The following is a 20,070-nucleotide window of genomic DNA, read 5'->3' as shown; positions in this document are numbered from 1 at the left end:
TTAACGTTGCGGTTCAGATCATTAGAAGGGGGATTTTTTCTAAAGAAATGCTTAAATGTCACAGAGCACATCTGCTAGGGCCAAGAACTTGTGAGAACAGATCCTCTGTGTTGGACCTTCTTTGCTGTTCTCAATGCTGTTGTACATTCAGACGCCTCAACTATAGACACGCGATTGTCTGTCATTAATGACTTTTGATTACACTGAACCCGAAAGTATACAGTATTTAATGGAAAAATAAGTGTCGCATTGACTGCATGTAACAGCTGGGCCTTGAGCTGAAAACACTGAAGTGGCCAGATCGGGATTCAGGGAACTTAGTCTCTCAAAGAAAAGCATATTGCTGGAGTTTTATTAAAGGGCTTCCCTTTAAAGCCAGTTTGAAGCAGGGAAGTTGCTTTGTTCAGTTTCTGGCTTGTGAAAATGTCTTTAAGGCATTTGTGTGATGCATATGGGGCACAGCTTCTCTGAATCTTCAGTGCTTCCGAAAGCAGGTAATCTGGTCCAGAGTGCTTCTACAGGAAAGTACAAAAGACAGGCATTACTGTAACGCTTGCTGAAACATGGAAACATTAAACAAGCAATAATGAAATCACATCTTATACCTTCTGCTTGATATAAATGTATAAAAAATGCAAGCCAGTTCCCACATGGAACGAAAGGAATAGTTCACCCAAAAATAATAGTCTACTTTTACTCAGGTCTATGGATCAGGTTAGGCATATGAAATGATTTCTTGGTTTATAGTAGCCTCTTGTGGAGATTGATATCATTGCAGCTAAATACATTTTCATCAACATATACTTGAGAGAATTAAGTGTTTAAAACTATTATACTGTAGTCCACACAAGTGAAGAAAATTATTTATAATATAATTAGAAAATATGGCTCCAGCAGTCGTGCAGCACTATAACATAGATGGAATGGAAGATCAACAGATGAATTAATTGTGTTGTTAGTAAACCACATTGGGATGACTTAATTACAGTTTCTTGTTCACCACAGATTTGAATTTGTTATTCATTTGTTATTCATTTGTTAAACATTTATGTTTTAGCACATGCATATAAAACAGTAACTACAATTTGCACAGTAACTAAATGCACATGGTTTGCTGATCAAAACGGATTAAATTGTCATACTCTTCATTACTTTTAAGCATTGCATCACATGCAAAATCATTCATTCAGTTATCAAAATCTGTCAGATATATATGCAAATGTTAATTTCTATTTACAGTATATGTAACAAATTGCTAAAAAAAAATAAAAGTTCTGTATACATTACAAATGTGCATAATATATCACATTAAACTTTTAACCTACTGTTGAAATCTGTATCAAAAAGCTTAGTGCAATACACAATAGTATCCAGCTAGACAAAACTGTCTTCTATAGAATAGTAAGCAGTCAGTGTCAAGAAAAAAAGTAAAACAAAAATGAAATGTGTGTAATGCACAATGGCAAAGAAAAATGCATGAATGATGAAGCATGGATTAAATGTTTTGGGGGAATTAATGCATTTTGTAGACATGTAAAGTGTCCCATAAAGCAATTTGGATAATGCTAAAACTGTTTGAAAAATGAGCTAAAGCAATTGACAAAAACTAATTGTTTAGAGATCTGAAGCTATTGTTTAAATAATCATTAAAAAAAAGCTATTGAGAAAAACGTATATTCACCGATTTACCTTAACTGCATGCAGGTACAGGGTGTGTTTTTGGTTCAGAAACAACTAAATGGAGCAAGTTAATATTTTTAACTTGACATTTAAAAATTAGCATGACTTTCATGTAAAAAGGCAGTATTTTCATAAGTAATTCTCATGTGTGCACACTGTTGGACACTGTTGGTAAACCAAATAAATAAACTAGTATATAATAAATGTTTTCAAGAAATTATTGTCTTCTGTTCACGTCATTCACAACGCAAAATACTGACTTTTATTTTGAAAAATAAAAATTCACTTCCTGGTTTCTTGTGTTTAACAGTGCGACGGTGTGTATAATTTCTAATATGCATCACTTAAAACCAATGTACTAACGTTAACCGCAGTAAATATTCCTTGAAACGCATAAATGATTACATGTAGTCGTAGTTAATCAATATTTGTGATAGGACTACATGAGGATTATTTTTCTATTGCTCAAGACTCTTGTCTCGTCTGAACTCTTGTATTTCCAGTCCCGTTATTGGTCAGTTTCCCGGTTAATGGTCGCGTGGGGCAACTAGGGCTTCATCTGGTGCAAACAAGGGAAAGTGAAAAGAAGCAGACTTATGATCAATCAGGGGTGAGTTACCAGGGATGTGTTTCCATACAAATGTTGTGTTATTCATAAAAGTGACTCATGACGCGCTTTTGATGCTTGAGTCGTTCAGAAACATGGCATATGTTTATTCCATTGCTTTTGTCTTATTATTGAATGCAATTCTTACATCAAGCAAAATCGTCGTAATAAAGATTGTCTATGCATGAAATTGGCTGGCAGGTCTCATTGCATTCAGTCTTAATGGCTAACGTATTGATAAAAGATACTATACTGTTGAAATAATGCATCTCCAATGACAAAATAATTTTAATAATTAGTTTTAGTCGTGTTTTCCAGTAAAAAAAATATATCTTAACGTCTATAAAACAAGCTAATTTTATTTGAAAAGCTAAACTGCACAAAGCAAAACTCCCAAAACTGTTGGTTTATGCTTTTAAACTAGAATGACACTTTGCCTGTGAAGAAAAATAAACTTGATTCAATACAAAGTCTCTCCAATCTTCTTTATTTATATATTTTTAATTCCAAAGAAAGCAAAAATACTGATTTACTGTCTCCAACAGTCATCCTCATCTGTGATCTTGAAGAACCGCATAAAATGGCAAATAATCTTGGTGAGTGTCTCTTTGTTTTTGACATTCATTACATACACAAATGGTTATTTGTGATGTAAATACAAACATGATTATGTTATATAATATATTTTGAAAGTGAAAAGTATGAGGGGATGAATTAGACTGTCAGGAGGTTTCCCAATGCTCCCTTGAGGAGCAAGGCAGGTAAACATACTGCTGTGACTTTCATCATTACATCTCTCTGTGAAGCTCAGCTCATTAGAGATGCAGAGGTGAGAGACACAGGGAATTATACAGCAGTGGAACCTGGAATCTCAAGGGAATACTGTTAAGGGCTTGTGTGTTTTGTAGAAAATGAGTGCATGGAAAGGCTACATGCTCTCTAATAAATGCGCCCAGGCTTTTAGTTAGAGAATGAGACTCAAGAAAGTCCTGTTCTTTGCAGATGATACTCAAGCAGAACTTGATTCGGTGGAGGCAGAGTTGGAGATGGTGGAACTGCAGATCTCTGAGTTGCTGGAGAAACAGACAAAGCTGAACTCCAGGAAAAACAAACTCCTGCAGATCCTGGAGGGAGCCTGCAGCTCGGCCCAGCCCTCTGGATCCAGCAAACCTCCCAAACCATCATTCAGCAAACAGGAACTGCAGCACTATGAGGAGTCAGGTATCACTCATTCACAGTTATCACAGTTAAAATAGCTAGTATAGTACTGTTCGCAATGCATTTTGTTTCAAAGCAGCTTTAAACCAAAGGTGATTGTGGCAAAGAAGAAACTTTTGAGGTGAATGAGTGTAAAAACCTCAGGATTTAATTCAGCAACGACACATTAATATGATCAGACAGTAAAGACATTTATAATGTCACAAAAGATTTTTGTTTCAAATAAATGCTGTTCTTTTGAACCTTCTTTTTATTAAAGAACACAAGAAAAAATGTCTCAGTTTCCACAAGAAAACTCTTGTTTTCAACACTGATAATAATAAGAAATGTTTCTTGAGCAGTAAAGCAGTATATTGTAATGATTTCTGAAGGATCATTTGACACTGAAGACTGAAGTAATGGCTGCTGAAAATTTAGAATAAAGTACATTTTAAAATATTTAAATTGTTGTAATATTTCACAATGTTATGGTTTTTGTTGTATTTTTGAACAAATAAAACCATGGTGAGCATACAACAAGAGACTTCTTTCAAAAACATAAAAAAAAAAATCTTCAACTCAGTCTAGCCACCATAGTATTTATTGTTAAACGTAAGTAATTGTGTAATTTTTATTTTTGTTGCTTTGTCACCAGATTTCTCATGGTCTAAAGAAGCTCAGGCGAAGCTGTGTAGCGTGTTCCAGCTCTCCAAATTTCGTCCTCTGCAACGGGCGGCCATAAATCTCAGCATGTCAGGGAAAGACCTTTTCCTGGTAATGCCCACCGGACGAGGAAAAAGCCTGTGTTACCAACTGCCAGCCCTCTGCTCTAAGGGTACATGCTCGCACACACATATTTTAATGAAGAATGAATTTCGAGTACTCTAATATGAATTCTTGCGCATGTCTTTTGTATGGTTGCATTTATCAGGTTTTACATTAGTTATCGCCCCATTGGTGTCTCTAATGGAGGATCAGCTGATGTATCTGAAGTCCGTTAATGTCCCGGCAGTAACTCTCAATGCCTCCAGTACAAAGGTACAGTATGACGGATGTACTTTACAGATTTGAGTCACATATGAAGCTGATGTTCATGTTTATCTGCAGGAGGACTCTAAGCGGGTCTTGGCAGGGATGATGGATAAAAACAGCCCCTTCAAGTTGCTCTATGTAACCCCGGAGAAAATCGCCAAGAGCAAACTACTGATGTCCAAACTCGAAAAGGCCTACAACATGGGTCTGCTGGCACGCATCGCCGTTGATGAAGTTCACTGCTGCAGTCAGTGGGGGCATGACTTCAGGCCAGGTGAGATTCTGTTTCACCCAAACGTAAAAAGTAAAAGTTGTATCCCTTGATTGAATTTGTCACTTATTCCTTTTTTTAGATTACAAGCTCCTGGGTATCCTAAAGCGCCAGTTCTCCAAAGTCCCATTGGTCGGACTGACTGCCACAGCAACCAGCAACGTTCTTAAAGATTGCCAGAAGATTCTGTGTGTTCAAGAACCCGTCACTCTAACAGCACCGTTCAACAGACCAAACCTTTACTATGAGGTATGCTTATCAATTATTTAGCTCATACCGCTGCTAGAAAAGTGCAGAATAAGCCAATCAGATCAGAATAATTTGTCATCTCACTTCTACAGGTTCGTTTTAAAGATAACGAAGAGGTTATCGACCAAATTGCACAACTGATTAGAGAAAGATACAAAAACCAATCAGGTAAATCATTTTAATTGCTAAAGGAGGAAATTTCCCTTCACACCAAGAGCGATAACTATAAAGTTTTAATAATTGTTCTATTCCTGTGAGAATAGGGATGTCCACTTCACAGATATATTGATAAACACAGAGGAACAGTATTATTGGAATCACTTTCTGACTGACGTTTTCTAGCAACAATGAAAATCATTGACTGTCAATCAGAATGAAATCGACTTTAAAGAGCTTGAGTATTTAAAGTGGCAGACAACAAATCAGCAGCATGTGGCCATAATAAACAAAGTTATCATGTATTAGTATTGATGCTCATATAGTTATTGTTCTTGGAGTGAATGGGCCTTTATGTTCTCCAAATGTCACAATTTAAAAACCTCTTAACCAAAATGCACAATATATGTTATATTTGTAGGAATCGTGTATGTGTTCTCCCAGAAGGATGCAGAAGTTGTGGCTAAAGACCTGCAGAAGAGAAACATTCTTGCTCAGCCATACCACGGCAACATGTCGCCTTCAGACAAGTCTCTGGTGCATCAGCGGTGGTCCTCCAAGAAGATCCAGGTTGCACCTACAGAGCTACTGTTGTTGTTGCCTGTTTTTGTAATTGCCCTCGTGTAATGTAATGTTTGTGTTTGTGTAGGTGGTTGTTGCCACGGTGGCTTTTGGGATGGGCATTGACAAGGCAGATGTGCGATTTGTTATCCATCACACCATCAGCAAATCTATCGAAAATTACTATCAGGAGAGTGGACGTGCAGGTAGGCAACAATTTATCCACGCATGATTTATTTATTTTTATTTTTGTAATTGTTTTGAGATCTGCCAGACTTCTCCATTCATTTTGTCCTTTTAAACCCTGTAACTTTCTTGCATTCAGATCAGCCTCCATCCAGTCAACAACTGATGGATAGAACAAGCCCTAGATTTTAAAACAAAATTCAATAATCTTTTTTTTACAATATGCTGATATAATCTGTTTTGCTCTGATATATGCTGCAATGCGGAAGGAAATATATCTGTACTTTAACGACAAATTAAAAAAATTCCAGTGACATGAAATCCAAAAGTAATGTCTGCACTTTATTCATTAATTAATCATTAATTTTATTTTTATTCCAGGACGGGATGATGGCTCAGCAGACTGCATTGTATTCTTTGGGTTTGCAGACATCTTCAGAATAAGCACAATGGTTGTAATGGAGAACACTGGGCAGCAGAAGCTACAGAATATGGTGGCATATTGTCAAAATGTGGACCGGTGAGTCAAAATACACAGAATATGCAGGATACCACTGTTGTGTTGGTTTCTCAAGCAAGGGCCTTCTCTGCCTCATATACTAAGCAATTTTACATGCAATCTGTCATCAGAATGGCTAGACTGCAAATCAGTGCAAAACTCCAGGCTTTAAACATCACTTCAACTTCATGTGGCTTATTGGTTATATGACTGTTTATTTTAGGGTTGTATATTTATAAGATATGACTCTCGTGTATAATATAGGTGTCGTCGTGCTATGATGGCCATTCATTTTGATGAAGTTTGGAATGATGACGAGTGCAACCAAATGTGTGATGTTTGTCGGCATGGCAATGGTAAGAGTCTCTCACACATGTTTTTACCAACCTAACTCTACCAGTTTTTGTCAATCAGGTGAATTATTAATTTTTTTCAGACTACATCACAATGGACATCACCAAACATGCTCGAGATGTTGTTACAATAGTAGAAATGGCCAGCTCTATGGATGAAAAGTTGACCCCTCTGAAAGTCTGTGATGCTTGGTTGGGAAAAGGGCCTGCTAAGCATCGCAAAACGATAAAGGTCACGTCACTGTCACGCTTGGAAATGGAGTCCATTATCATCCATCTTTTGTTGCATGGCTACTTCAGGTATTTTCAGACTGGTGTGATGGCTTAAGTAGAACTATATAAGTTACTTAGCCTTTGTAGTTTTGCTCTTTAACTCTTTTGTTCTCTTTCATTCACAAGTGAGGACTTTAGCTTCACTCCCTACACAACCCACTTCTACTTGAAGCTGGGCCGTAAGGCAGCTCTCCTGAAGAATGGCAATCACTCCATCACTATGAAGATGAGGAGGAGAGTGATGTCGCATGCTACTGTAAGACAGTCAATAAATTCAGCAGAAGTTCACATATTTCATGTGCTAGCAGTCCTGTTTTTTCATAGATTCTAGCAAATTTCCAGATTTACATTTTTCCTAATGGTTGTATGAGTGCCAATACTTTCCTGAACTTCTTTCAATAGTGACAATTGGCCAGATTCAATAATAATTTTTTTTACAGTTATGCTACTTGATAATACAAATATTTATTGTGTTTGCTCAATTTTAACATTTCTTTAATTCAGTGTTGTGTATCAAATTTGTGAGTGTATGTATTGAATCTGGCCTTTTGTCTCTGTTCTGTAGTATTTGCTGATCTTTTGTGTTCATCTGTTTTATTATCTTTATCTTCCAGTCTTATTGTGTTTCAGGTAGATGCCATCAGATGAGTGTTTGAGGGCTGCATCACAGTTCACTTAGTTAAATTGCTTTTTAGTAACTAACACATTCATAAAGTGTGCAATTTTAACTCCAAACTACTCTTAAAAAAAACAGTTTGTGCAGTTAAATCAAGGAAATATTTTCCACACAAGGAGGTACTGTTTTTACACTATTAATTACAATTTATTTATTTTAGACTTATACTTCTATTCTAAGCTTCTATGATTAGAAAAGTTGATGAAACACTCCAAAAGAATATTGTCTCAAAAAAGTGAGGGATTTCAGTGTGGCCCAGTTGATGCAAAACCAAACTGGACTTCCTTTAATTTTAAATGGCTTACAGATGTATCACCCTCTAAACAACCCTGTCCCAGCAGTCAAGGCGGAATTGGATCAGCTACAAACAGCAGCCTTCTATGCACAACATGCAATACATGTCTTTTCCCATCATGTGTAAAACCTTTTCTGTTGGAGGTGTCACTGCAGCTACATGATCCCTCATTGAACGTGCAGTAACCCCTTGTATCTCTTGTGTTCCTACAGTTTCTAGTGCCAGCCTATTCAAAAAAGTTTTTCCTATTCAAAACTTTTTTTTATAGTGCCCACTGACAGGTAAAGAGCTGTTGTGCTGCCCCACAGGTAAAGAAAGTGTCAGAAAGTGCTGGGGAGAAAAGTAGTGCCAAAGTAGAAGGAAAGAGACCGGCTGACAGTGACGACAAAAAATCAGTGGCCAAGAAAGTCAAGACCCTTCTCTAGTTCGTAAGGAGAAAATCAAAAAGTACACTTGATTTATGCCGTATTCACAAAACAAAAGCATGTAGACATTGCCTAAGAAACTTTCAAGAATTTCATGAGGGAAACATCTACCACTTTTGTCTTTTTTTCTTGCTTGTGCTCATGTTTATGATAGTCACCTATTATGATGTTTATTGCATCCACATCCAACCTCACATTATTTCTTGGCTATGAAATATGCATAGTCTCTATTCCATGGTGTTTTGATTTGCATGTTGTGTTGTAGACAAAATGAACATTACAATTGAAACTAACCATCTTTAAGGGATAATTCACTCAAAAATTAAAATTGTCATCATTTACTCACCCTTAAGTTGTTCCAAACCTGTATGACTTTCTTCTGCTGAACACAAATAAAGATATTTTGAAGTCAGTATGAATGGTAACCATTGACTTCCATACTGGGGGAAAAAAATAAAAATACTATGGAAGTCGATGGCTACTGCCACTGTTTGATTACCAGCATTCTTCAAAATATCTTTGTTTATGTTCAGCAGAAGAAAGTGAGTCATACAGTTTTGGGACAAGTGGAGGGTGAGTATATAATGACAGAATTTTCATTTTTGGGTGAACCGTCTCTTTAACGCTTTGCATGTGTCATTAATCCCCTCTCTAGTTCTGCATTTCTCTTAAAGACAGCTCTGCTAGTAATAAAAACTAGTCATTTCTTCTCTTTTCTTAGGATGAGACACAAGAGCAAGTTGAGACAGCCTTGATTGATGTGTCCAAGATGGCCATTCAGAGGCATAACAAAACTAAAATCCATAAGAATCACCAAAACATGGAGAAGAGACTTGCTCAAAACCACATTGAAAGTCTTGCTTCGGAAGCAAGCGAGTATATGAAGCCAACCTCAGTATTTGAGGTTGATGTTGAGGTCAATCTTGTAGAACAGAATTGTGAAAGTGAAGAAGAGAAAGGTCTTAAAAACTCCCCTGAACAGCAATCTTCTTCACCGAAAAGGAGGCAAAAACAACCTTTAACTCAGAACTGCGCTGCTAATGCTGACCAGGCGAAGGCGGATCTGGTTAGCGCTCCTTCTGAGCTCTCTATCATCTCTGCAGCTGCTGTGGAGGAGCTACACCATCTGCGCAGTTACTATAGTGAACAGTTAAAACGGATCAACTACATTTCCCATGAGCACTTGCAAAGCTCTGACCCTGGGATGCTAACTTGTATGAGAGAGCCCTTCAAAAGCCTCCGTTTGCCATCGAGGACAACCATAGCCAGAGGTGCCAGAAATTTATGGACTCGTGTTAGTATGAGGAGGAAGCTCATACAGTGAATTATGTGCTTTCTGATTTCTGTTGTGTAAGCCTTTTGTAGTTTGAAGATGTAAATACTCTTTTTGGGAAATAAACTTTAGTTGATTTTGACAAACACACTTTTAGTCATTGTAGATGAAAAAACAGCCAATTGTAACTGCTGTGGTGATAATTACAAAGACTAAACTTACTCTAAAAGGTGATCAGTACAATTCTACCCTCATAATTCACATATTTCAAAGAACCATGATTGGTTGCTGGATTTAATTTCATTAAATTTGTTGCAGTAATGAAATAAAATAATCTGAAAGTACAGGTACCTTTTTGTAAAATATTAATATATATTTTAATAGTCTATATTTTTATTAGTTTTTTTGTTTTGTTTTGTTTTGTTTTGTTTAGTCAGTAATCACTTTGGTAATGTTGGGAACATGACAAAATAGTACATTTATATTGCAAACCTTCCTTAAATATCACTCATTGTCTATTATTTTTTGACATAGTATATTCAGTTACACATGTACAACTGACCAAAAGAAAATCAATGACAGGAAAATATTTTAAATATTACATATTTAAATATTTTTTATTACTTGTGTTTTTGTTACTTAGTTGTTGCTTATTTTTGTCAGCAATGCATTAATAGCAATAATGAGATCCTCAATGGCAGTTATGCCACTTGAGGTCTAATACAGTGAAAGCGTTTTTTTGAAGTGCCATTTACTGCAATTATTGGGAGTACATGTTAATGAAATTGCACATTTATGAACATGCACTATTGTTCAAGTTTGGGATTGGTCAAATTTCCAGTGTTTCTGAAAGAAGTCCAAAGCTTAGCATAAGTTATTTAATTAATCAAAAATGCAATAAAACCAGTAATAATGTGAAATATTACAATTTAAAATAACCATTTTTGTTTTAATTTATGAACTATTTTTTTCAGCAGCCATTATTACACCAGTCTTCAGTGCCACATGATCCTTCAGAAGTTATTAAAATATGCTGATTTTAGTGCTTATTATAATTTTCAATGTTGAAAACAGCTGTGCTGCTTAATATTTTTATCATTATTGTTATTTTTATTTTTCAGGAAAACATGATAGATTTTTTCAGGATTCTTTAGTAAAGAGAAAGTTCAAAAGGACAACATTTATTTGAAATAGAAATAATTTATAAGATTATAGACCGTCACACTTTTATGTCACAATTATTTAATGCATCCTTGTTGAATAAAAATATGTATTTATTTACTTATTTTATTTTACTGACTCAAACATTTGAATGGTACGTTTGCTGACTCAGGGTCAGGTCACAAACGCGGACTTTTATTTTGAAATGAAGCCCGGTCACGTGCATTTGTTTGTACTGGATGGGAAGTGCAGCTGAAAAATGATTCGTCTTAACTGCAGTTTAATATATTTTAATCGTTAGTCTACAGTGTGTGGAGCTGAGAGGCCATGCGCTCGGTCAGTTATGTGCAGCGCGTGAGTTTGGACTTCACAGGCACAATCTTTCCTCACGCTATCTGTCTTGGAGATGCAGATAACGACTCAGTAAGTTCCTAGTGTGTGTGTGTGCGTGCGTGTGTGTATGTGTGACAGATGTGAGTTAAAATGGCTCAGTTTATCATCATACTGTAATTACCAGGTGTCTGTCAACTAACTACTAGTGTATGTTACAGTAGCCTAAATTTTTGTGCATGAGGTTACTCATATGTTTGTTTGTTTTTTGCAGTTGAATGAGCTGGTGGTGGGAGACAGTAGTGGGAAGCTGTACATTTATAAAAATGATGACTGTAAGCCCTGGATCACGCGGACATGTGTGGGCATGGTGAGGAGCACGACCTTACAGTTGGGAATTTATAAATAATGAATGATGTCTTGATTTGATTGTAAAAATGAATGATGCTGTTTTTATTCCTAGTTAACATGTGTAGGAGTGGGAGATGTTTGCAACAAAGGAAGGGTAAGATTCTCTTACTCTCTCTTTTTACCTTTACAAAAAAAAAACGTGCTGGTACCATGGTATAATGATGGTTTTAGATGATAAAACCATGGTATTACTCTATGAATACTGTATTAATACTGGGAGATAGTCCAAGATCGACTGAAACCTTTGCTTTTTTTGTGCACAGTTACAGTTTTGTTAGTACACTTTGATGTTTTCTTTATTGCTTTATTGTGAATCTTCAGTTGAATAATTTAAAATTTGGTATAATTTTTTGGTGTGCACACTGCCTTTTCCCTTAAGGTTTTATGACTGAATCACCCAATAAATATTATACAATATTAATAATCATCCTCATTAATCTGTATTATTTATATGTATATATAATAATGCTGTCAAATGATTAATCGCGATTAATCACATCAAAAATCAAAGTTTTTATTTACATAATATATGTATGTGTGCTGTGTTTATTACGTATATATAAATACACACACATACAGTATATATTGGAAAATATTTATATGTATATACATTTATATTATATAACGTTATATATATCTATATAAATGTTTAATATATAAACATAACATGTTTTTCTTAAATATATACATGCATGTGTTTGTATTTATATATACATAATAAATATACAGAATATACACAGTACACACATATTATGTAAACAAACTTTTATTTTGGATGCAATTAATCGCTATTAATCGTTTGACAGCAATAATATATAAGTAATATTTTATAAATATAATTATGTTTTTATTGTTATTATTTATTTATTTAATTGATTAAGGCTTTTCTTCATTGACTGAGTCATCAGATCTCAGTAAGGGAATGAGACCCATAGATACTAATACTATTACTGTTAATATCTTATATATCTTATTACAGTATCCTAATATCTTAAATCTGTGGTATGATTAATTGTATATAATTCACACCAAAAAATAAATCTATATATATATTTAATATTTCCAAGATTTTTAAAAATATTTTAATATGGTCAATTAATTTATATAATTGATGAATATAATTTATAATTAATGATCAATATTTATTTATTTATTAATTTCCATTTTTGCCATGACCCTCTAGATTCACCATTCATAATGCCACTAAATTCAGAAAATGCCATGGTGCATTGGGGAGGAGTCACACTTTTACATTTGTAACCTGCCTTTCTGCTTGGCAGAACTTTGTTGTGGCGGTGGGTGCGGAGGGCTGGTTTCACCTGTTTGATATCAGTGCTGCTGCAGCCAAGTCAGACTCCTCGAGTCAGCACGACGGTTCGATCGGGGACGAGCAGAAGCCCAGTTACACCCAGCACATCCCCGCCAATACCAAAGTGATGCTCATCAGTGATATCGGTGAGGATTTGCATATGACGTACTCAACAATTTCTAAACCTTTTTAATTCATGCAAATAGTGAAGTGTTTGTACACTTATAAGACGGAGACGGGCGCTGTGAGCTTGTTGTTGGCTACACGGACCGGGTGGTGCGGGCGTTCAGGTGGGAGGACCCCTCTGATGCTTCGGATTTGAGCTCTGGTCAGCTGGTCTTACTGAAGAAATGGCTTCTGGAGGGTCAGGTACTGATCTAGATGCATCAAACATAATGTCAACATGAAGTCAAATGATTACAGCCTTTTTATGCGCTTCGACCAGGTTGACAGTCTCTCGGTAAACCCAAGTCCAGAAGGTCTACCTGAACTAATGGTGTCTCAGCCCGGCTGTGGCTATGCGATTCTGATGTGCTCTTGGACACAAGAGGGCGCTGCAGGACCTGGGGATGAAAACACAGCAACTCCTTGCAGGTGAGAATATCACAATGAGTATTAGCAGTGCTAAAGAGCAGAACTGGCTTTTGGAATACCTCAGCTTGTGTATGTGTAAACAGGGAGGCTCCTTCCAGAGATGTCGTCCTTCATCTTACCACTGGACGCATCCATAACAAGAACGTGTCCACTCATTTGATAGGCAGCATTCGCAGAGGTACTGAGAAAGCATGCTGTCACACATTTAGTTTGCATACTACACATGCAGCACGCATATCCTTAAAAACTTTGCAGCTGGTAGAATAAAGTATGCAGATTAAATAATAAGACTCAGTCAGTAGTAGTTCAGATTTTTGCTTACTTTGCCAACATTTTCACTGGCTCACCACAAAAATAAACATTTCAACACTGTCATGAATAGGGATTCACAGCATATTGGTACCATGTTGGTTATTGAAATAATTTCATTTTTTGAATCAGTTTCATTTTATTAGTCATAATTTGATGTGTGATTGTTCAGGCTAATTAACTCTTTTTGGATTTGCTGTCATTTAACAGTTAACATTTAATTTTATCTTGAAAAAGCTTTAGCAAATCTCAAAATGAATATCCATTTTTCATTCTGTATATAATGTTGTGATACCTAAATTCACTTGTAGCATTAAAAACCATTGATTTTTGCTTTTAATATGTTATTTTTAATTTACTGAAATATGAAATAATTTGAACTTAATTAATGGCCACATTTATCGCTTATTGGCATGAAAATAATAATAAAATAATAAAAAAACCGGTATATATACATTTTAAATTATTTATGTGTTTTAATAAAAAACATTGTGTTTATATAATACATTTATATTATTTTATTCATATTCAATTTAGTCAAATTGATTAATCGTGATTAATCACTTCGAAAATAAAAGTTTGTGTGTACACAATGTGTGTCTACTGTGTGTGTGTGTATATATTGTATATTTTAAGAAATATATGTAATTTATAATTGTATGTGTATATATAATACAGTATAAACCATAATATATAAACACAATATACATATCATGTAAACAGACTTTTGTTTTGGATGCGATTAATCATGATTAATTGATTTGACAGCCCTATTTAATTATATTAAATCGTTTTATATATAATTATTTAATATTTTTACAATTTTATATCAAACTAAATAAATAATATAAATCAAATTATGCCATTTTAGTTTATATTTTAATAAAATGTAAAAATGAAATTGTGTATGTAATGTATTTAAATTAAGATGTTTTTTATTTTAATATTGGTCCATCACTAATCACAAATCATTTTCACAGTTTCAGCAAACCTTATAAAGGATCTTGTTTTTGTTTTCTGTAGGTTCTAAGGATGATTCGTCTAAAGGTGGCTTGTTTGCTCTTTGCACTCTAGACGGTGAGTCCAGAAATTAGTCCAGCACCTCATGTCAAGGATTATTTGGTGTGGGGAGAACATGAGCCCAGTGTGACAGACCAAAGCACACGCTGTGTTTTTCCACAGGAGAGATTTTGGTCACTCTGGGCTCAGGTGTGTATGAAGATTGGCTTTTTCACTCTAAAAGTGTAGGCTTGTTCTTCACGTCTTTCTCCATGGCCACTCAGTTACAAAGCACAAATTCAGCCATAGTATTTTTTTGTTTGGACAGCAGTGGATTGATGTTATCGATTGGTTAGCTGTTGTTGTTTTTCATTGAACGGTGGTGTTTCAGGAACGCTGAAGCTTATGGACAGCTCTGAGAAGCTCTTGTGGTCTGTGCAAGTGGATCACCAGCTTTTTGCCCTCCAGAAGCTGGATGTCACTGTAAGTGTGATGATAGCACCAAAAACTATTTAAGTCAATGTTTAATGACACTTAAAATATCTTTATATATTATTGCATTACATACAAAATATCAAACCAAGTTTCATCAGCAAAGGAATGATGCTAGAGCTTTTCTATGAACATGTTTCAAAAAGCTGCTCTACCTGATGTGTTTTATAGTTTTTGTGCATTTATTCAGGGTGATGGGAGAGAGGAAGTGGTGGCCTGTGCTTGGGACGGCCAAACGTACATCATCGATCATGCACGTGTGGTGGTCCGCTTCCAGTTTGATGAAAATGTGAACGCATTCTGTGCTGGTGAGCTTCTCTTATGGTCTTTATCAGGTTGAATCTTACCATATCCATCAGCATTTTGTGATCGTACTCCCCTTTAAACTGAATAATAAGATAATAACTGAGCACCAAATCAGCATAGAATGATTTCTAAATGATCATGTGACACTGAAGACTGGAGAAATGGCTGCTGAAAATTACACGAGAGTAAATTACACTTCAAAATAAATAGTATTCATTTTAAACTTAACAATCGTAAACTAAGTGTATTTATATGAACGTGAGCACTTAAATGTAATGAATATATTTCTATAAAACTTTTTTTTCCTTTAAAAGTTTCTTTAAAAACTGCGTAATGTGAGTAATGCTTAAAACTAAGAACAGAAAGACTATTTTTCTCTTAATATAAATATATGTTAATAAAGAACCAGCAGGGTGGGAAATATCAGTTTGTTATTTCTGTAGCTCTCTCTTTCACTTCTGCTTGCACCTTCCTGTTCTTTTTCTCACCTTTTTCCCCGCTCTCTTTTTCTCATTGTGGTGCACATCGGTGATGTATTGAAATTGTTGCATTAAGAGGATTAAATTGATGGGGAGATGTGTTGCACACAAAAGCATCATGACTTGCATTCAGGCACTGACTCGTGTACAACAAAGCCTCACACAGTACGTATAGTGTTTATCAGCTCATACACCTGTGTCTTCATTGTCGTCTTGTGAAAATGCAGAAAGCAAATGTGGAGACAGTGTGCGCTCATTAAAATTCAGCCCCAGTCTCTGTGAGTCTGCTGTATGATGGGAATGTCGAGGAGAGGTGCTGTGCTTTCACGCAAGGTCTCTCCAGAGAAAAACATATTCTAATGCTAAACAGATCAGACACCGTGTGAAACGTTACGTGGCCTTGTCCATGCAACCCTAGTGAATTCCTGATTGGTAATTTCCATTTAGAAGTGTAAACAAAAATGCAGAGGTGTAGTTTGATTGAATAAGCATTCATTCAAGCTTATCAGCTTGAAACGTGTTGATCGATGTTTTTATATTAGCAAGTATAGTAAACAGAGCTTTTGCATAAATTTGCATATTTGATACTATGGTTTTTGTCCAATTTAAACATTAAGCAACAGGTGTTGCTAACTCAAATAGCTATCAGTGTCTACCACACGACCATGTTCATGTTATATTGGTGGTGGTAAGCAACAGTAACCTTTACATTTATTTCCTTACATTTACATGTAGGCAGTACAGAACAAGGATAAATTTTTGTTAAATTTAGTGTTTATACAATAAAAATATTATGTTAAATTAAATAATTAATTAAATTTTATATTTATAAAATGTAAGTTATTTAAACACTATTATTTTATATTTTTTGACATAGTAATATAGGGCCGTATTTACTAACAGCTTGCATCAGAGTAAACCCTGGAATTAAAAAAAAAACTTTCTTTACTAGTATTACATGCAGTAAAAAAAAATAGCAATGAAAAGACATGGACATGGTTATTTTTGTGACTCACGTTATATTTCATATGCATTTGTAGGAGTTTCCTTTTCAGACACAATATTTTTGGGAAGAGAGCATTTAAATAAATCAGTGTGATATGCTGAGATTTGTAGTAGTCAATTTACTAATATTTGCGCCATTATTTAATACCCAAAAAAGCTTGTCTTAACTGATTTTTCGCTCAACAACATGAATGCGATAGTTGCTAATTTGTGACCCTGGACCACAAAACCAGTCTTAAGTCGGTGGGGTATATTTGTAGCAATAGCCAACAATACATTGTATGGGCCAAAATTATCGATTTTTCTTTTATGCCAAAAATCATTAGGATATTAAGTAAAGATCATGTTCCATGAAGATATTTTGTAAATTTCCTACCGTAAATATATCAAAACTTAATTTCTGATTAGTAATATGCATTGCTAAGAACTTAATTTGGACAACTTTAAAGGTGATTTTCTCAATATTTTAATTTTTTTGCACCCTCAGATTCCAGATTTTCAAATAGTTGCATCTCGGCCAAATATTGTCCGATCCTAACAAACCATACTTATGTATTCAGCTTTCAGATGATGTATAAATCTCAATTTTAAAAAAAATGACCCTTATGACTGGTTTTGTGGTCCAGGGTCACATTTGGTCTTGGTAGATTGTGTTGGTCATTATGGAAACGATCTGGCTGCGTCTGCATCTGCATCCTTTAATATGCGAATTGTCAGTAGATCACCTGTAGAAATTTCCACTCCCGTTGCTGCTTTTATGGGATTTTTACTCCCATTTATTCGCATGGTTTAATCTGGCCCATAGTCTTTAATGTAATATGTTGTCTTTATCATGCTTTTATTTTCTCCATTAGGCCAGTATGCGTGTAAAGATGGGACAAACAGCCCCTGCCTGGTCTACGTGAGCTTTAACCATAAGATCTATGTGTATTGGAGGGTGGAGCTGGAGAGGATGGAGCCCACCAACCTGCTGAGTGTGCTGGAAGAGAGACCCGAGTATCCAGACCTGCTTCACAGACTGGGAGTGGGTGAGTGGACGTCTGTCTGTGTGTGATTGTTCGTAGAGCTTGACATTGCTCACAATCACCATCTGGAGGAGCCGGGGAAAGAATAGGATGTATAAGCGAAGACAAATTTCTGAACACATTTATAACTGTACAAAATCAAAATTGTGAGTAGTAAACACACATCTACAAAGCGAATGCCATTATATAGTTATGAAACGCATGCATTTTAGTGTTGAAACTATGACTGGTTAAGAGAGATGATATTATGAATCAATACTAATTTTGCTTTGAACTCTAGTCTAGAATTTTACTGTGTAAAATGGCAAACTGTCATACAAAAAAGATCTCTGGTGTAAAAATAACCCGGCACAGATGTCGTTCTTCTGAAAGTGTTTAAGTGCGAATTCCACCGCAGAGGCTTAAGAGACTCTTGAACTCGTGTTCTTGTGCCACATCATTTCAATTTCTTGAGACACGGCACAATTTGTCTTCTTATTTGAAAGCGTTTGACTGGGCCGAAGGGGGTCAGGTCATTCTGCTCACTCAGACTCCTGCCACATGCACAGTTGTTAATGAAAAGCCAGCTTGACTTCCTGGGGCCACTGTTAATTATTCATCTTCTGAGTCTGATGTGCTCCCACAACGTGATTTTCAAAGCGTGATTAGCTTACCGTGCCACGGGACGCAGCCGCTCTGAACGCCTGGAGGTGAGAGGTATAGTTGGTTACACGATTTGTGATGATTGTAGGATAAACTTGTAGGTGGAGACTCATGCCAAACGAGGCACATAAGGTCAATGTTTTTAGCAATAAATGAGTACTAAGTATTTATTTGTTTCTATCCTTTTTTTCTATTACATTACATTACATTACATATACTTGTAGTCAATTTTGGAATGTTTAACAGATTTATTTATTTCTAGGTTAATTACTTAGTTTTTAATTCCCAGAGAGTACATTTAAAAATTATGGGCTTATCAAATATTAAGTAGTAGTAAATTGGAGAGTTTGTTTTAGTTTAATTTTACTGAATCTGTAAAAGAACTATTTTATGCAAATGTATTCAGAGGGATATTTTAAAAAGCATTAGGAGGCATGAATTAGTATTAAGGCTTTTTGGAGCTCTGATGAATGTTCCTCGTGTCGTGGCATTTCCAAAATATCTTAGATGAGTCTAAAATGGATTCTGACAACAAAAAGGGCTAAGTTCGTGCTCATTTTTTGAATTTATAAGTAATTTACGCAGTGCTTTCGGCACATTTCTATTCATAACACACCCACGTACGCACACATGCTGGCTTGAAATATGCTTTGGTTTGTTTCTACACCATCTTCAGTGTTTTGCATCCTGCAGGAAAGCTGAGAATCATCACCAAATGGGCATAAAAACTCTTGGTGTGTGTGTTTGTGCACCTTACAGATATCAGTGATACAGTGGCAGTTCGGAAACTCATTGGAGATGTGCTCTACGGGAACATAGCGAAAGACGACACAGAATGAATCACAACTCATGAACACGACTCTTCATTTCTGTAAATAGACTTTTAATAAAATCAGGATATTTCCTCTGTGTCTTTGTCTGTCATTTGCTAATATTGCTTTTCAGTTCATTCATTTGTCACTGTTTCCTCGCAGACGGTTTGGAGCCACTTTGATCAGGAGGTTGTATTGAAATTGGTGGAATACATGCAGTTTTACCTTTTTTCATAATTCCTCACAAAATAATTATATTGTTATACAGTATGTTACATTACATAAATGGTAAGCTGATTTATTTAAAAATCCCATTATACATATATATATATATATATATATTGATTTAAATTCAGAAAGTTATATAATTAAGTGGTATAGTACTATATAACTTTTTTAAATTAATAACTTAATTCCGTATAATAATACATAAATTATAAGTATGATTATATATATTTACCTT

At 35.3% G+C, this 20,070-nt stretch overlaps 2 protein-coding genes across 6 annotated transcripts; both read left to right on the top strand.

Moving 5' to 3' along the window:
• The first annotated feature begins 1,964 nt into the window (after window positions 1–1,964).
• Window positions 1,965–10,084, top strand: recql (RecQ helicase-like). 5 transcript variants are annotated; one of them, XM_058773782.1, is made up of 16 exons: window positions 1,965–1,997; window positions 2,184–2,290; window positions 2,833–2,883; window positions 3,290–3,508; window positions 4,140–4,319; window positions 4,416–4,522; window positions 4,592–4,790; window positions 4,870–5,036; window positions 5,129–5,204; window positions 5,614–5,762; window positions 5,842–5,959; window positions 6,321–6,459; window positions 6,703–6,794; window positions 6,875–7,091; window positions 7,191–7,320; window positions 9,182–10,084. In XM_058773782.1, the coding sequence occupies exons 3-16, from the start codon at window positions 2,868–2,870 to the stop codon at window positions 9,782–9,784; spliced, it is 2,412 nt and encodes an 803-aa protein (XP_058629765.1). In that variant the 5' UTR covers window positions 1,965–1,997; window positions 2,184–2,290; window positions 2,833–2,867; the 3' UTR covers window positions 9,785–10,084. The 5 variants fall into 5 exon arrangements, with proteins under 5 accessions (XP_058629765.1, XP_058629766.1, XP_058629767.1 ...); XM_058773783.1 differs by lacking the exon at window positions 1,965–1,997 and adding an exon at window positions 8,344–8,463 and having other exon boundaries at window positions 2,008–2,290; window positions 9,182–9,322; XM_058773784.1 differs by lacking the exon at window positions 1,965–1,997 and adding an exon at window positions 8,344–8,482 and having other exon boundaries at window positions 2,008–2,290; window positions 9,182–9,319.
• A 1,001-nt stretch (window positions 10,085–11,085) lies between these two features.
• On the top strand, window positions 11,086–19,704 carry itfg2 (integrin alpha FG-GAP repeat containing 2). Its single transcript, XM_058773787.1, has 12 exons — window positions 11,086–11,317; window positions 11,499–11,594; window positions 11,688–11,729; window positions 12,916–13,090; window positions 13,174–13,313; window positions 13,390–13,538; window positions 13,622–13,716; window positions 14,871–14,924; window positions 15,238–15,329; window positions 15,529–15,646; window positions 17,983–18,156; window positions 19,555–19,704. The coding sequence occupies exons 1-12, from the start codon at window positions 11,222–11,224 to the stop codon at window positions 19,632–19,634; spliced, it is 1,311 nt and encodes a 436-aa protein (XP_058629770.1). The 5' UTR covers window positions 11,086–11,221; the 3' UTR covers window positions 19,635–19,704.
• Window positions 19,705–20,070: the final 366 nt, after the last annotated feature.

This window comes from Onychostoma macrolepis, chromosome 04 (assembly GCF_012432095.1).
Source record: "Onychostoma macrolepis isolate SWU-2019 chromosome 04, ASM1243209v1, whole genome shotgun sequence".
Classification (NCBI taxonomy): Eukaryota; Metazoa; Chordata; class Actinopteri; order Cypriniformes; family Cyprinidae; genus Onychostoma; species Onychostoma macrolepis.
This window is presented reverse-complemented; position numbering and strand designations above follow the sequence as displayed.